The following is a 12,473-nucleotide window of genomic DNA, read 5'->3' as shown; positions in this document are numbered from 1 at the left end:
CTGACACGTTGATAAATTAAGTTGCATTCTGCCTGTTCTGAGCATGGCCAAAACTGACTTAGAGTTTATCTAGTATTCACTGAATAGTAAACCAGCTTTTAGCTAGATATGCCTTCCTGTATAGACCCCAGTCCCATTGTATGTGATGTAAAAGGGTGTGATAGATGCTGCACAAACGAAGTTTAAAAAAATAAAATAAAAGCTAAAATCATTTTAATATGATGAATACATATTGCAGTAATCTCTATAATAGTATAGTGCTTAGTGAGTGTGTGTGTGGGGTTTATAACAATAAAACTTGTTGTTTCATATCCCTTTAAACAACTTTCTTGTTTACTTCTAGTAGCAAATTCTCTTTGTTCTCTTGGTATCCTTTATTAAAGAGTAGGCTGAGGAGCAGGAGTGCACTATTGTGAGCTAGCTGAGCACATATGGTAAGCCGAGGCATATTTTTGCAGCCACCAATCACCACCAGCTACCTCCAAGCCAGTGCATTGCTGCTCCTGATCCTACATAGGTATACTCTTCAACAAAGAAGAGAACAAAGCAAATTTGATAATATAAGTAAACTGATAAGTTGTTTAAAATTACATGCTGTCTGGATCATGAATGGTTAATTTTGAACTCCTACAGACATTAGTGTTAATAGGTAGTGTTGACACGTTCTGTTAAATGTGGCTTCCTTTTAGGAAACCATACTACATATACTGTTATATTATCAATACTGATGCATGTTTTGAAACAGAGAAACATTACACATTTCCGTACTTACTTTCATGTGGGTGTGGAAACCATTAACTCTTTCAAATGATTTCCTTGATATTTTCTCAATTTGACTGTTAATACATCCTTTCAAGTCGGTGCTGTCACATATTTATGTTTACTAGAGAACATTATTTGATGGGAAATGTTATACACATCTTAGAAAGAGGCTCAAAATAAAACTGCAATAACATATTAGTTACTGGACAATAAAGTATAATAAATAACAATGATCTTAGTAAAAAATACACATTATTATATAATCGCCAAAAAGAGTTTTAATTCAGGTTCTGATATACTAGTGACAAAGAGAGAATTTGCCACATAAATGCTTTGCGGTCATCTAGCGTCTTGCAGGATAATTTTACGAAATGTTAAGTTGATCCTTGGGGCCAGTACTTTCTTCCTCACTGGAAGGCTGTGATACCAGTAAACATTGGTTGGGAAGTTCATCATTAGCAAGCTTCCGTGGGCCAATTCCAGTTTCACAGGTTCTAACTGAAGCATAGGATTCTTGCAGCGGGCATCCCTGTGACGAAAGACAAAATCCCTACATGCTCCAAAAGATACTGACGCAATAGGACTCTGGGGAACTAACTCCTTCTCATCATCTCGGTGCTCTCCTATATGATCACTTCCATCCTTATACCTGACAAAGTGCAGAGAATACTGATAATTACAAATATACTATATAAAATATGACGCTTAAACACAATACTTTCTTTCATAATTCAAATAGAGCATACAATTTTAAACAATGTTCCAAACTACTTTTATCAAATTTGCTTAAAGGGATTGTAAACTTTGACATTTCTCACCCACCGTATACATTTTTAAATATCCATTTAATATAATTATTATATTGTGCAGAGTATAAGCGCTGCAGAAGCAAACGAAACTAACTTTTATTATTCCTAACTTATTTACCGCTCCGTCCGCCCATGCAGCCTGAGTACATTCTATAGCAAAGTCAGCGCTGCAGGGCACTTACGTCATACAGACACTTCCTCCTCCCATCGCTATACCCCCGAGCGCGCATTATGTGTAAGATTGCGCATGCGCAAATCCGCAACTCTACTTCACACAATATAAGCAGTGGATCGCGATGCGAAGCGCATTGCAATTCACTGCTTATGTAACATTCCAGTTCCTCCTCGCATCTGAAGAGAATCATTTAGCAACCCACCCTAAACTAAAACGAGCAATTTAACATTATATATTTGTTTTTTGGTAAGTTTACATTTTGTAATGTACCACCAATAATGCCCAATAAATATAACATATAATGAAAAATTTAAATGTTAATCTTTTTGCTCGTTCGTCTGTAGGAGTGACTCACCGCTCTATCAGACACACAGAATCGCAATGCAGAACAAAGCATTGCGATTCTGTATAAGGCTGAAGTTACAAGTAACGATGTCACTGCGCATGCGCACGTCATGAGGGAACGCGCGCTGTGAGGAGAGGAGAAGACGGACGTTCTAACGGCGGTTGGATGCAGGGGCTATGACGAAGCGGTCAGAAAAAAAGATTTATTAGATAGGCGACCAGATAAAGGTATTTTATGAATAGATAATATATATGTTTGTAACGCTTCCACTGCGCTTTTTCTCTGCATCAAAGGATTATTTATAATAATTAATGTTAATTTAACTGATCAAGGTTTTGTGGATCAAGTGTTTACAGTCCCTTTAATTCTTATGGTAACATTAACACATCAGGTGAGCCAATGACAAGAGAAATTATATGCACAGCTACGAATAAGCAGCTAGCTCCAAGTAGGGCATTGCTGCTCCTGTGCCTACCAAGGTATGTTTTTCAGCAAAGGACACCAAGAGAATGAAGCAAATTAGATAACAGAAGTCAACTGCAAAGTTGCTTAAAATTGCATGTTTAATGTCAGTGTTTCATGATATCTTAACAGAAGTAAAATAATTAGCTAATAAGTAATGATGGTTTAGCGGATTATTTCACCATAATGTCCATATGTTGTGCCTCTCTAGCTGTTGCTAGGGACGCGGCGCTTGCTGCTCGTTGCCTGGGGGGAATTGGCACCTGCCTGCCTGCATGCGGCGGTGACGTCATTGCCGCACACTCCCTCCTTCCTGATGCAGGTCTGGATTCCTCCTGTGGCACGAACCCTGCAGCTATGTAAGTATTTCACTTACTTTCTGTTCTCCTGGGTGCTATTGTTGCTAAATTGCTGGAGTGATATACTGCTGCTGAACTCTGCTTGTCTGACCACTCTACCTGTTAACCCCTTAATTGCTGGATTGATATACTGCTGCTGATCTCTGCTTGTCTGACCACTCTGCTTAATTAACCCCTATTGTTCTGGATTGCCTTTCTGTTGCCAAACGCTGCCTGCCTGACCATTCTAGTGTTTGACCCTTGGACTGCTTTACCGTTGCCAAACCCTGCCTGCCTGCCTGACCATTCTAGTGTTTGACCCTTGGACTGCTTTACCGTTGCCAAACCCTGCCTGCCTGACTATTCTAGTCGTTCACCCTTGGACTGCTTTAACGTTGCCAAACCCTGCCTGTCTGACCATTCTAGTGGTTTTACCCTTGCACTGCTCTGATTCCCTGCCTGTTGCCGCCGAAGACTACCCTGCCTGTAGGGAGTGCCGCCTACCTCATCTTGCGAACTTTCTCTGCTCTGGGATATTCCCTATCATTCCGGCTCAACACCGGGATAAGAAGACTACTGGCCGAGTTTGGTCTGATAGTGGAATATCCCACAAGCATTACACCATATAAGTAAGGGAAATTTTGTAACAATAATAATGTGTTATTCATATAGGATTTTTATCACTACATAGGCCTTGGGCTTTACCTGTGAATAAGTAGCTAATAAATAATAACGTATTACATAATTTAATGTTTGTTATAAATGGATGGAAGTTTAATAGTCAATCTACTTAGGTCGATATATTTTTACATAATTACTGCTCTTGGCCAAAAAACATGTTAAAATGCACTAAACTCATGTCTAACTATACTTATCTTTTTACTGGAAAATCAATAAAGTATCTTTTAAGTTTTAGCTACCAAAGGAGTGCTATCTATTTCTCAAGGCTCTTCACTGATAAGTAATCATGTTACCTATTAATAAGAACAAAATTAAAGGTATGTCCTGTAGCCAGCTTCACCCTTTCCCTTATACTGTTCAAAATAGGAATCCAAGGTTTGGGAGATAAGGTTATTCCAGAAAATGTATATGTCAGACCGTCATCTCCGTAAGACACTTGCTTTCTGGGAACATTATGCCACTTTCCATAAACTTGCACTCTACTCAGATCCCCTAATAATAAAGGAAACAGAATACTATTACTGTTCTTATAATAGAATTGTAAAACAAAGTAAGCATTTCAATTACAAGTCACAACTATAGTAACTCACTGTGCAACTGGTCCTATGTGTTGCATTCATGAAGGTGATACAAAAACGGATTATAGACTTCACTGCCCTAAGCTTTTGGAAACAAATGGATGAGAATGAGTTTCGATAGTAGCAGTAATTAATGGGTAAATATAGAACAAGATAGTCCAGTGGTATCAAACTGGTGTTATTTGCAAAGAATCGATTAGTGTTGCCAAGGAATAGAACATTAAAAGACACTTGATAAAATTCACAAACATAGCAATGGCAAGATATGTAGGTAGTGAGGCCAGCGTGAGTTGCATTTGTATAGAAAATGGCCCGCGCCTTAAATTAGTTTGACACCCCTATAGTAGACCATGAGTTTTACGGAAATGTCAACTGTCAAAGAAAAATATGGCAACAATTAGGATGGTGAAAATGAGAAGGTGCTTGGTCGGGGCAAGTAGATGTATCATGTATTTTGGAGAGGTCAATATAGTGTTATTAGTGAGGTCCAGTGTTTATGTCAGAAGATGATAAGGGTACATGTTACTGAAGGAATTATCTCAACTAAAAACATTGCTCTGTAATTACCATGGTCTTTAGCTAAAAAAGATATTACTTTCTACTGTACAAATGTATTGTTAATTTATAGCTGGTTAACTTCTAAGCAGAAAATCTGTTTAATGTTAAAACATATATGTACCAATAAAACCATTACCAATTGCTAGAAGAGTTTACCTGAAAAATATATGATCTCTTTCTCCAATTGTTTAAAGATTCCATCTGCTTCAGCCTTGCTAAACAAAAGTGTGTAATCACAGTTCAGACTCTCTGCCTGGATCTTCTTCCAAATGTAATTATATGCCTGCAAACAAGGACTTAATTCCTCGCTCTTACTCTTCTTTGTCAATGAGGTCTTTTCTTGTATATCAATGTCCAACGTTTCCTTACATTCTTCCTGAAGCCTCTTTCTGTTTTTATTTCCATTTTTTTTTATTACAAATTTATCCATTGCTTATAATAAAGACAGCAGCTCACAATATGCAAACGTTTCTTATTGAATAGTTTAACTACTTTTTCGGTAATGTATCTGCAACAACAACAAAAAATACAAAATTATTGCAATTGTCTTCAAAGAACAGACAGATACACTAATAATAGAAACAAAATATTACAACAGAAGGCAGCGCTAAATACCGTGCAACGTGATTCTTGGAGCAGGACTGAAACTTTCCAAAATCCAAAAAGCGGCTGTGTTGAGCCTGGGGAATGCAGCTGTACAACGATCGATGGGTTTCTTCTCCACAGACAGATAAACAGGCAACTAAAGGACAACAAGAGAAGACAGTGCAATCCTCGATTCAAGGTAGTATTTATTGGAGGATAGTCACAACACGCTAGTAATGGTACACTTACTAGAAGAATGTAAATAACAAGCCCCAAAAAGTGCAGTAGAAACTCAGTGTCTTTTGTAGTAACCAACCGCCAATGCGTGCGTAATCCGGACAGTTTGACCCAGTCAAATTCAGAACTCAAGGCTTCAAGTAATGCTTACGCAGTCAATAGTAGACGTCACTGCTACTCCTCCTACGGATGCTTGAACGGACCAAAAGAAACAACGCGTTTCACCGGTAACACACCGGCTTTCTCAAGAGTGAAAAGCCGGTGTTTTACCTGAGAAACGCGTTGAGTTTCTTTTGGTCCGTTCAAGCATCCGTAGGAGAAGGAGTAGCAGTGATGTCTACTATTGACTGCGTAAGCTTTACTCGAAGCCTGGAGTTCTGAATTTGACTGGGTCAAACTGTCCGGATTACGCAGGCATTGGCCGTTGGTTACTACTAAAGACACTGAGTTTCTCCTGCACTTTTTGGGGCTTGTTATTTACATCCTTCTAGTAAGTGTACCATTACTAGCGTGTTGTGACTATACTCCAAAAAATACTACCTTGAATCGAGGATTGCGCTGTCTTCTCTTGTTGTCCTTTAGCTAATAATAGAAATATTTGACTGAAAATTCCTGGAAGCTATAGTTTGCATCCATAACTGTCACATGCGCTCACTGTTGTACATTTAGCGGTTTATTCATTAATAGGTGAATGGAAGGTGAATCAAAGCATTTAAGTTCCCGCATTTAATTATGCATTATGAAGGGACTTCAAGAAGAGCAGAGTAAGCGCTGCACACTGCATAGTTTATGCTGTGTACGTTTCACCTAAAATAGGACAATTGCAGGTGAATTGTATGCAGCAATAGCGATGCATTGTGCAGGGCTAATTCAGCTCATCTTGCAGGAGATACTGGGTTTTGCCATTAATAATGCATAGTTAAAGGGACACTGAACACAAATGTTTTCTTTCATGATTCAAATAGAGCATGCAATTTTAAGCAACTTTCTAATTTACTTCTATTATCAAATTTTATTCATTCTCTTGGTATCTTTATTTGAAAAGTAAGAATGTAAGTTTAGATGCCGGCCTATTTTTGGTGAACAACCTGGGTTGTCCTTGCTGATTGGTGGATAAATTCACCCACCAATAAACAAGTGCTGTCCAGGTTCTGAACCAAAAATTGGCTGGCTCCTTAGCTTAGATGCCTTTTTCAAATAAAGATAGCAAGAGAATGAAGAAAAATTGATAATAGAAGTAAATTTGAAAGTTGCTTAAAATTGCATGCTCTATCTGAATCATGAAAGAAAAAATTTGGGTTCAATGTCCCTTTAACAAAATATATAAAATTACCGACAATTGACCTCTTAATGAATAGACCCCTTAATATTTCATATATACACAGTTTCAGCTAATAAAAAAATGAGAGAAATAGATACCTCTCTGGAGTTACTAAAACATAGAATACAACATTCAACTATCTGACTGGATGTATAATATTAATGGGTATTTAGGTCATCCCCACCATTGCTAATGTGTACACCAATGTCTCATGGAAATTAATATAAATAAAACATATATTAAAGGAACATGAAACCTAGAAGTTTTCTTTTGTGATTGAGACAATTAAAAAATATAAATCTACTCTATTATCAAATTTGCTTTGTTCTCATGGTATTTTGTTGCAGAGATACCTAGGTAACTAGCATGCACGTCTGGAGAACTACCGGTATGTCAGGAAAACGTGCTGCCATCCAGTGCTCTTTAAAATGTATAACTCTTGCAAAACTGCTGCCATATAGTGCTGAAGACGTGCACACCCAAGACAAACAGGATTACTTTACAGACCATCCAGGAATCCTTTGGTGACCATCAAACTACTTTAGAAGTCATTTGCACATCATCATTCTTGTAAAGTCATCAGCTAAGGTAAAACATTCTGGGTTATGACTTTAAAATGATTAGCAGATTACCTTACTGATTACTTCACACGCGTGAACAGCCAGTGAATGCCTCTAGAGTCATCTCATTTAAATATTTTGGCCTATGGGCATACTTCAGGATGGCTTCTGATGACGAGTCTGGAGTCATTTATAACTTCAGAATGATTCCAAGAAGATCACCCTTTTTGATTATGGCACTCCTGAGCTTACCTCCATGCTTTTCAACAAAGGCTCCATGCTTTTCAACAAAGGCTACCAAGAAAAAAAAAGTTGTTAAAAACGGCATGGTCTATCTGAATCAAGAAAGAACAACTTTGAGTTTCAAGAGTATGTAAACAAATTTCTTTGAAACTTGGCAGTCTTGTGGGCACCCTCACTTTAGTGACTGGAAATGTGAAGTAAATCTTGAAGTAAATTGGTTGTGTATTGTTGGAAAAAAATATATTTTGCTCTCAGTATCAGTTACCTTTACCATGGGCTCTATTTATCATTCCAATTCTCCTATATTTTCTCCTAAAAGTTCTCATGAGAAATAATTCTCCTATTTATCATTCAAAAATACTCCTAAATTTGGGCAAGTTCGACTGTAAAATTCTCCTACTCTGTTCTAACTCTCCTTAACAGAGCACAAAAATGATATCTATTGGGGCATAAAAATAAGATATAAAAAAGCGCTAAAATTGAAGCACTAAAACAATGAAAATGTAGATCTATTTTCTTATATGAAAGTTTTCTGAAGAGGGGCGTTAACAAAGCTACTAGGAAGGCTGTATAAAGATTTCTATTGGTTTATAAATGATTGACATGGAGAACAGTTGCTTATTTTTAGTGATAAATAAGGAGAAGATACTAATGCTACTGGAGAAATGTATCATTAGTTCTCCCCAGCTCTCCTCAGTTCTCCCATGGAGAAAAAACAACTTTTTTTATGATAAATATGGGCGCACATGTGCACCTCTCCTAAGGAGAGCTCTGGAGAACTGATAGGAGAACAGAAAGGAGAATTCCCCAAATGAATGATAAATGGAGCCCCATGTATATGCTGCATATATAAGTCAAGGTCAGACTTTATTCTACACACACATTTTCTAACAACCAAAAGCCTCATTAATACCAAAAAATGTAATACAAAATGTTGGAAACCATTGACTTTTTAAAATGTAAACCTTTCCCACGAAAGGAAATTTAAGAACCATTAAATACAGTAGATTTGAATAGCTGATATATACACCATAAAAGACAATGCAATAGCACTTTAAATTTGAAATGAGCTATAGAGTATTTTCTTGCAAATTTCAAGACTAATTCAATTTTGACATTAGTGCCCATTTAATAATAATATATTTATTTAAATGTGGAGTTGGGAATAGCACATTTGCCAATTACATTTTAATATAATAAGGTTTAAAATGTTATATTTTTTTCAAGCAATTCTTACAAATATTTGTATTTTATTACTCAACATGATTTGCAGTCAATCTACCGCCTGCCCTTCTCGTCGTACTCCCCCCCCCCCCCCCATATGTTTCTCACTGTCACCCATGATCACCTTTGCTTTATTCTATTTGGTGGCTTCAGTTGCCAATCAGTTCTTTATTGAAGTGGCTGAGTAGGCAATCTGACTGTGCATGTGCAAATCTGCACATGCGCAAATAGTCTAACTTGGGAGCGCAATCAGCGCACATTAACAATTACATACAGAGTGGGATCACTCTATATTATGATCTATATTCTTTAGTTATAAAATTGGGTGGAAAAAAAAGAGTTCACTGGCCAATATCACTTAGAAATTGATAAAATTTACCATCACTTCAATTGCGTAATTTCCTTGCATTTTTATCATTTGATTTACTGTTTTGAGTGTGTGTGTATATATATATATATATATATATATATATATATATATATATATATATATATATATATATATGTATATATATAAATAAATGTTTTCAAATGTTAAGGAGGATGACCTCAGGTTATTTAATATGAACTATCCTGCCATGGTTCATATATAGGTTTTTATAACAGTTTGGTTTTCATCAAAGTACATCCCAGGATATCGTATGAAATGCCCAAGTAACCCTAGGAGAACTGTACGTCCCAGTGTTTTGCGCATGCGCTATCTTTCTGAAAGTTGGCGCCAAATAATTTACAATCATAATATCAGGACGGACAGACCAAGCTCTGGTAAATTTATCAAGGTCTGCAGGACCATGATCGGACAGAAGACTATCAACGCTTTCTTCACACCCGTGGCCAAAAAGAGGTCATCATCCGATGCATGGGAGAAGGGAGCAGAGGCTTGTAATGGAGAGGTATGGGATGTACACTCTGCAAATATGTTCATTCGGGTAAAGAATATATTAATTGGTGGATTAAGCTTCCTGGTAACAACCAAGTTAAGAGTTGCAGTTCTCACTGCAAGCTAAGGAGTTTATATTCACTTATTTAATGTAACGTGGTAGTGCAGCGGGCACATCTGGGGTCAGTGCAGTCACTAGGGTTCCTAATCGGGGCATTTTCAGTGCTATTCTGTGTAACTGTATATTATGTTCTCGCCAGATCCAATGCACAACCGTAGCAGTAATGTGTAAGCTGCACCTATAAATGTATATTCCTGTAGTATTGCTTCTTGCCAAAGCTATCACACATCCGTGTCCATTACCTCTAGTTTGAGGTCTTGCTTCTTGGTAATTCTGCTGGTGTTAATTTTGTATAATATAATCCTTTCCTGGTGAAATAAGGTGATTAAACCTAATTCACATCCATTACTCGGATCAGGAATCCTCCTGCAGAGCAAGAAGACATCTCGCGCTAAATTTTGACTCCTCTTTAGGAGCGGGGCTAACGTATTCACTATCCAATGGCAGCCAGGTTTCCTATGGGCGGGACTAATAATGGCACCTTTTTTTTTTACGCGCGAAAATACAGCATGGCAGGTCTCAAAACCCGGAAGTGTATTGACGTAGGAGACGGGCGGAGACTCATTTAAACATACAGACACTTAGAAATTACCCGTGCTACAAGTATTTGTTAGTCAAGATATTTTTATTATAGTTGTAAAATGGTATTTCCCTATCCGCTTTGGCGCATCAATGAACTAGGGCTTGGTATTTTTAATTAAAGACAATGGCAGTACTTAACGTCAATAGCTATCAAATAAGGACTCTGCTCTCATGGACTTTTTTCAAATTACCACTCCGCTCTTTTTGCAATATACAGACTACACCGGTGAAAAAGACCAAGCTATCAGAAGATGAGCAGATCACTCCGGTAGTTTCTCCCCCATTAAGTCCAGAACAGGTGGAGCGAATCCAGAAGAACAAGGCTGCTGCCCTGCAAAAGCTTGCTGCTCGGTATGTGCCAGAAGGGTTTGGGGAGAGTTGGAGACAAGAACTCAATACAGAGTTTTCTAAACCTTACTTTATAAAGGTAAGCTAGTTAGTATGTTCTGGTGTAGTTAAAAAGGTGCACTAAGACTGTAGCAAGTGGCTGTTTATTGGCTTGTGAAGTTTGTCAAGACATCTGCTTGTGTGCCAAAAAGAAGGTTAAAGGGACATAAAACCCAAAACATTTTTCAGGATTCAGACAGAGCATACAATTTTAAAACAACTTTCCAATTTACTTTTATGATTGCTTCTCTTTGCTGAAATTGTTTATCTAGGTGCTCAGGAGCAGCAAAGAACCTAGGTTTTAGCTGCTGATTGGTGGCTGTGTATATATATATATATATATATATATATATATATATATATATATATATATATATATATTAGAGCTGCAACAACTAATCGTCATAATCGATAATAATCGATTATGAAAATAGTTGTCAACGAATCTCATAATCGATTAATCGGTTTGCAATTAGTTGGTCTGTGCACAACACCAGCTGCTTCACTCCAATAAACTCCTGCACATGGTATTGTGTTTTATGGTTATGTCCTTAGCCTAAAGGATGTCTACAGACGTCTACTTTTCACTTTTCTCAGGACAGTATACGTTTACAACTACCCCTGGCTTATGTGCAACCCAGATATAATAGTCATCATTTGGATTGTTTATATTAAATCAGGTGATTTGGAACTATGCTTTTCATGATATAGTGCCAAGCTTGTTATTTACACCTAGCCCTAGATTGATGGGAGTTATTTAAATTGATGTGCACTATTATCTGTTTGCACAATTATTAGCATATTGCTTGCTATTGCTGATTATATGTACTGTATAAATAAATGTGTAAGGCTTTGTCCTGTTATTGATATACAGTCCTTAGCGCGTTTGATTTGTTTTTTTATATTTTTAATATATTGTGATAATATGTACCAGATTCAACCTTTATAAGTATATATCAGTTATTTTTAGAGCGGACTAGATATTACCCCCTAACATTATAGCTGGTTATTTACCATTGCATATAGATATTCAAGATATTTTTTATGTAAGAATGAAGTCAAGGGTTACTTTACTGAGAGGCCCCTTGCCAAGGTGAAAATCCCTTTGCATTGGTGAAGAGCTAACAAAGATAAATATCCCACTTTGATGAAATTGGCAAAACCCTACTTATACATCTCAAGCACCTCAACACCATCTGAGTGCCTCTTCTCTGCTGCAGGAAATATAGCTGCAAACAGAGAACCAGCCTTAGACAGAAGCATGTGGACATGTTGAGATTTTTGCATTTCAATGCAAAGTTTCTGAAAGAGTGAATAACAGAATGTTATTAACAGTGATAGTCTCTTTCTAGTTCTACCTCTTTTCAAACTTGTTTTGTTTAATTATAAAACTGTTCTCTGCTGCTTAAAAATTGGACAAACAGTTGTGTTAATGTAAAGTTTTAGTCTGAAGTTTATATTTGTAACACTCAGTATGTGGATTTTATTTAAAATATAGGAAACAATTATTGATTCTTTTTTTATCCGATTAGTCGATTAATCGAAAAAATAATCGGCCGATTAATCGATTTTTGAAAATAATCGTTAGTTGCAGCCCTAATATATATATATATATATATATATA

General features: G+C 36.9%; 2 protein-coding genes across 3 annotated transcripts in view; one reads left to right on the top strand and one right to left on the bottom strand.

Moving 5' to 3' along the window:
- Nucleotides 1-1,014: 1,014 nt before the first annotated feature.
- On the bottom strand, nucleotides 1,015-10,371 carry ALKBH2 (alkB homolog 2, alpha-ketoglutarate dependent dioxygenase). Of its 2 annotated transcripts, XM_053702126.1 has the most exons (5): nucleotides 10,123-10,371; nucleotides 7,485-7,706; nucleotides 4,866-5,217; nucleotides 3,867-4,065; nucleotides 1,015-1,411 (listed from the first exon to the last, which is right to left on the bottom strand). In XM_053702126.1, the coding sequence occupies exons 3-5, from the start codon at nucleotides 5,137-5,139 to the stop codon at nucleotides 1,102-1,104; spliced, it is 783 nt and encodes a 260-aa protein (XP_053558101.1). In that variant the 5' UTR covers nucleotides 5,140-5,217; nucleotides 7,485-7,706; nucleotides 10,123-10,371; the 3' UTR covers nucleotides 1,015-1,101. The 2 variants fall into 2 exon arrangements, with proteins under 2 accessions (XP_053558101.1, XP_053558103.1); XM_053702128.1 differs by lacking the exon at nucleotides 7,485-7,706.
- The window catches only part of UNG (uracil DNA glycosylase), a 31,431-nt gene continuing 28,560 nt past the window's right edge, over nucleotides 9,603-12,473 (top strand). Inside the window, exons 1-2 of the mRNA XM_053702125.1 lie at nucleotides 9,603-9,772; nucleotides 10,680-10,889. Coding sequence (XP_053558100.1) covers nucleotides 9,671-9,772; nucleotides 10,680-10,889 — 312 coding nt within the window. The 5' untranslated portion in view covers nucleotides 9,603-9,670. The remainder of the gene's footprint in view (nucleotides 9,773-10,679; nucleotides 10,890-12,473) is intronic.

This window comes from Bombina bombina, chromosome 2 (genome assembly GCF_027579735.1).
Source record: "Bombina bombina isolate aBomBom1 chromosome 2, aBomBom1.pri, whole genome shotgun sequence".
Classification (NCBI taxonomy): Eukaryota; Metazoa; Chordata; class Amphibia; order Anura; family Bombinatoridae; genus Bombina; species Bombina bombina.
The sequence above is the reverse complement of the archived record's forward strand: the minus strand, read 5'-3'. Positions and strand labels throughout refer to the sequence as shown.

What these genes read in the sequence shown, in the direction of transcription:
- ALKBH2 (XM_053702126.1), bottom strand. Translation starts at nt 5,139, where the DNA reads ATGGATAAATTTGTAATAAAAAAAAATGGAAATAAAAACAGAAAGAGG. An exon ending in AGAGATCATATATTTTTCAG is followed by an intron (nt 4,066 to 4,865) that starts GTAAACTCTTCT and finishes CTTTATTATTAG; the next exon opens with GGGATCTGAGTAGAGTGCAA. An exon ending in AATTTTGTTCTTATTAATAG is followed by an intron (nt 1,412 to 3,866) that starts GTAACATGATTA and finishes GCACTTTGTCAG; the next exon opens with GTATAAGGATGGAAGTGATC.